This window comes from Mercurialis annua, linkage group LG2 (genome assembly GCF_937616625.2).
Source record: "Mercurialis annua linkage group LG2, ddMerAnnu1.2, whole genome shotgun sequence".
NCBI lineage: Eukaryota > Viridiplantae > Streptophyta > Magnoliopsida > Malpighiales > Euphorbiaceae > Mercurialis > Mercurialis annua.
Genome location: NC_065571.1, coordinates 10,132,934 through 10,137,791, shown reverse-complemented (window position 1 = coordinate 10,137,791; position 4,858 = coordinate 10,132,934). Strand labels below are relative to the sequence as shown.

Sequence of the window (4,858 nt, the reverse complement as noted above, 5' to 3'; positions counted from 1 at the left end):
ACCAATTCCGGAAAAATCACTCCGTCAAACTCTACTAAAATTTACTAATTTTTTTTTAACGAGATAACCACTAAAATTTAATTACAATTCCCTATTTTTTTTTCTCTATCTTCTAATTTTTTTTTTCTTCTTTAAAATTTCTGTTCTCTCCGTTTGAATAGGTGAGTGCTGAAGCACTCACCTATTTAAAGCAAAGCAGCCCGCCATATGAGATGGCGGGCTGCTTTGCTTTAAATGATTCCCTGCAACAGCAGGGAATCGTTTGACCGACCAGCTGGTCAGTCAACCGACCAGCTGGTCGGTCAAATGATTCCCTGCTGTTGCAGGGAATCAGTCACCAGCCCGCCATATGAGATGGCGGGCTGGTGCTAATTACGGTGATTAATATAATCACCGTAATTAGCCACCAGCCCGCCATCTCATATGGCGGGCTGGTGCTAAAAAATTGCAGCCCGCTATCTGAGATAGCGGGCTGGTGTTAGGAGGCACAAAACGAGAATTTCTGTGTCTATGAGACACAGAAATGTCAAAAACCCTAAAAATTCACATAAAATTAAATAACCAACAACATTATCATAACTCCAAAAGAACAAATCCAAATAAATAAATAAAATAATAATAAATCACAACAAATTAATCAAAACAAAAAACAAAAACCCAACCCAAAAAATCCCTAATTTCCCAAATTTAGCAGCATCAGATTTAAGCCTAACACCTTTCTTAGGATCACTTATACTACCTTGAGTAGTAATATTAACATCAGCACCCACAATTATCTTATACCTCTTAGTTTTCCAAAACATGATCTTGTATTTAACAGAAGTAACCATATCCACCCGGAAAACCGCTGACCCATTCGAAACCGCCCTGAAAACCGCTTCTTGATCGAACCCGGAACTCGAATTAAGACTAATTTCACCACCCTTTGTTGCTTTCTTCTTATGCCCTTGATGAAACTTAGTAATAGTAAAATTTCCTATTGAATGATTTCTTGTAGGATTGTCAAAGAATGTGACATTAACTGGGTCATAATATACACCTTTGTCTTTGTTTGTGTTTTCTAGCCGGAGTTGGAAGATCAGTGAAGTGTTACCTCTTGGATTTAATGAGTGATTTAGAGCTGGAATGTAGAATTTATGAAGTGAACATTTGGGTTTTGAAACTCGTAGACTTAGCCATAGGAATAAAGCTGTTAAACCTAGTGTAAATATGAAGCTGCAGCAGCATCTGCAGCAACCGCCGCCGGAATCCGGCATGGTTTTCCGGCGGAAAAATGTGTTTTGTTTTTCTTGTTGGGTTTTCAAAAGGGTATCTGAATATGAAGAGAAGTAAGATTGAGATGAAGAGGACGATTGATGGGTCTGTTTAATAGGAGATTGAAGCAAGAAAACTTCAATCTTTTTCTTTTTGTTCTGCAGGGAAGACCAAGACTTTTGCAAATATCTTTGTTTTAATTCTTTTTATGTCAAGATAGAGTTACATGTTGTTGTCTGAGTTTAGATATTTGGCCAATGGTAGTTCACAAGAAAATAGGTAATGTAAGAAAGAGAAGAGGGTTGACTAGACAGGCCAATGAGATTGGAGGATATAGAGATGTATGAGTGATTTTGGTAGGGATGCTTTAGTGGATTATCACCTTCAACTTGAAAAAGAATAATTATTTGTAAAATGGGTTGTAAGTTGTAAGAAGTGGACCAGGAAATGTTGGATAGTGAATGAATCCCACAATCTTGTAAATTTATTTACTTTAATGTGTAAACAAAACAAGTTAGTAAAGATTGGAAAAACGATTGGCCGGTTCGACCGGAATAATCGGAAACCAGATTAATTTTCGGTTCAATTTACAATAATATCTCACTTTTAAAAACCATTTAAACCCTTTAAACCGGCGGTTAACCTGCTGAACCAGATATATAAACGGTCAGACTCCTTACGGTTAAGTTAGAAATCATTTTCAATCAACTAAAAAAGGCAGCAGAAATGCATATCCAAAATTTAAACCTAGACTTCTTAAAATAAAAGGCAACATTTCCACAACACACTAAAAACATCATATGCTCCTAGTATTCAGTAGCTATACAGATGGAATTTTGCATTAGTTTCAAATTTTATAAAAGATATTATCTAAATTTATTATATTTTATATTTTATATTACGGGTTAAATATTGGTTGAACTTCGGTTGAACATCAAACTCTTTATCTTTTCTAATCACCAATTCAAACATCAAACCGGATTTAACAACATTGAAAAAAGCATAGTATATATACCAGCCAAGTTTTTCTTTAACCTTTTTGTTTATTTTATTTAAAGGATATATATTTTTTGGAATTAATTGTTTATCTATTCTTTGCTTTTCTAGGTTGCAACCTTCTTCTTTTTCTTAAAGATGGGTTGCAATTTTCTTATTGCCAATTAGCTAAGGGCGTATTTGGTATTCCAATCCAGAATAAAAATTGAGTTGGGATTGAGACCCGAGTTTGGTTCGGTTGGATTAAAATTTGAGTCTTGGTTTGGTTCAATTTGATTTTTCAGATTTTGGTTAAAGTTCAGACTTGGATTAAAACTAGCAGGTTCAATTTATTTTATTACGATAATACTATGATAATATTATGATAAACTTATAATATCATGATAAGCAAAATATTAAATGAATAGTAATAAATAAATAGAAGTACATAATTTAAAATTAATAGAAAAATTTGATATTTTAATTAAAAAAATTTATCTATAATTAATATAAATAACAAAAAAAAAACAGAAAAATTATAACTTTTAAATGAAAAAAAAACGTCAAACATATTATAAATTTATAATCTCCAGTTAATTTAAGGAAGAATAAAAAAGAATTGACGGACAAAAAAAAATTGAATAGAAAGTGGTTATACATAATTGTGAAAGAGCTAAAAAAATTAAATGAACAAGAAAAAATTGAATGGAAAATAGTTTTTTATAATTGTAAAAGACTTGGGCGTGTGGAGAGAAAGAAAGAGAGAGAGCACATGTGTGTTATAGAGAGAGAGAGTATGTGTACATCAGAGTAAAATTATAAATATTCTGTCAGGACCCGAAATCTCGAGTCGAGACCGGCGCTAGGGAATGAGAGTGATTGCTCTGAAACCCGTAGCAAGCCTGAAAAACACTATAAATTTTTCGCTTTTAAAAAGAAATGTATGACACATTTATTAAATAACTGATGGGATAAAACATCAAAGTTTAAATGCGCTTTAAAACATTTGAATACAATAAAGACTATACTAATCTACTGCGGATAACTACTATTGTAGCGCTACTGAACAAAATACCACAATTCAAACAAGGAGACTTCGAGAAGCAAATAAAGTGAAGTCTCGTCCAAAAAGACAGGTAACGATCCTGAAAAATAATTCCACAACGTGGGTCAGATATACTGGTGAGTTCATGCCGTTACAAATAAATATTACATAAAGTTAAAAACCGTTTTATATTTAAAATAACTTTATGTATTTTCGAAATCCTTTGAAAACGTCTTTAAAACAATTGAAGCCTGAGCTCACACATAACATATTTTGACAAGTCATTCCATATCAATAAAAGTCAACCATTCACCTTGACTTTTAAATCGAAAACACATTTCTCAATTCCATCCATCTATCATTGATGGCAAAACTAACAAATATAATATACACACATATTACTATGGGGTCGATAGCATAGCTAACCGATCAACCATATTTACCTGAGACCGATAGCACAGCCAACCGATCTAACACACACACACACAATATTATGGGACCGATAGCACAGCCAACCGATCAACCATATTCACCTGAGACCGATAGCACAGCCAACCGATCTAACATACACACACAATCCTGACATCGATAGCACAGCCAACCGATGTAACACACACACACACAATCCTGACATCGATAGCACAGCCAACCGATGTAACACACAATCCTGAGACCGATAGCACAGCCAACCGATCTAACACACACACACACACAATATTATGGGACCGATAGCACAGCCAACCGATCAACCATATTCACCTGAGACCGATAGCACAACCAACCGATCTAACATACACACACAATCCTGACATCGATAGCACAGCCAACCGATGTAACACACACAATCCTGACATCGATAGCACAGCCAACCGATGTAACACACAATCCTGACATCGATAGCACAGCCAACCGACGGAAAAAATGTGTTTTGTTTTTCTTGTTGGGTTTTCAAAAGGGTATCTGAATATGAAGAGAAGTAAGATTGAGATGAAGAGGGCGTGATGGGTCTGTTTAATAGGAGATTGAAGCAAGAAAACTTCAATCTTTTTCTTTTTGTTCTACAGGGAAGACCAAGACTTTTGCAAATATCTTTGTTTTAATTCTTTTTATGTCAAGATAGAGTTACATGTTGTTGTCTGAGTTTAGATTTTTGGCCAATGGTAGTTCACAAGAAAATAGGTAATGTGAGAAAGAGAAGAGGGTTGACTAGACAGGCCAATGAGATTAAAGGATATAGAGATGTATGAGTGATTTTGGTAGGGATGCTTTAGTGGATTATAACCTTCAACTTGAAAAAGAATAATTATTTGTAAAATGGGTTGTAAGTTGTAAGAAGTGGACCAGGAAATGTTGGATAGTGAATGAATCCCACAATCTTGTAAATTTATTTACTTTAATGTGTAAACAAAACAAGTTAGTAAAGATTGGAAAAACGATTGGCCGGTTCGACCGGAATAATCGGAAACCAGATTAATTTTCGGTTCAGATTACAATAATAACTCACTTTTAAAAACCATTTAAACCCTTTAAACCGGCGGTTAACCCGCTGAACCGCATATATAAACGGTCAGACTCCTTACGGTT

General features: G+C 34.4%; 1 protein-coding gene across 1 annotated transcript; it reads right to left on the bottom strand.

Annotated features, from left to right (window-relative positions):
• Positions 1 to 553: 553 nt before the first annotated feature.
• Positions 554 to 1,482, bottom strand: LOC126666959 (protein NDR1-like). Its single transcript, XM_050359896.2, has one exon. The coding sequence runs from the start codon at positions 1,254 to 1,256 to the stop codon at positions 624 to 626; it is 633 nt and encodes a 210-aa protein (XP_050215853.1). The 5' UTR covers positions 1,257 to 1,482; the 3' UTR covers positions 554 to 623.
• Between the last annotated feature and the right edge of the window lie 3,376 nt (positions 1,483 to 4,858).

Bases quoted from the DNA above. Each gene is read 5' to 3' on its own strand.
- LOC126666959 (XM_050359896.2), bottom strand. From the start codon at position 1,256: ATGCCGGATTCCGGCGGCGGTTGCTGCAGATGCTGCTGCAGCTTCATA.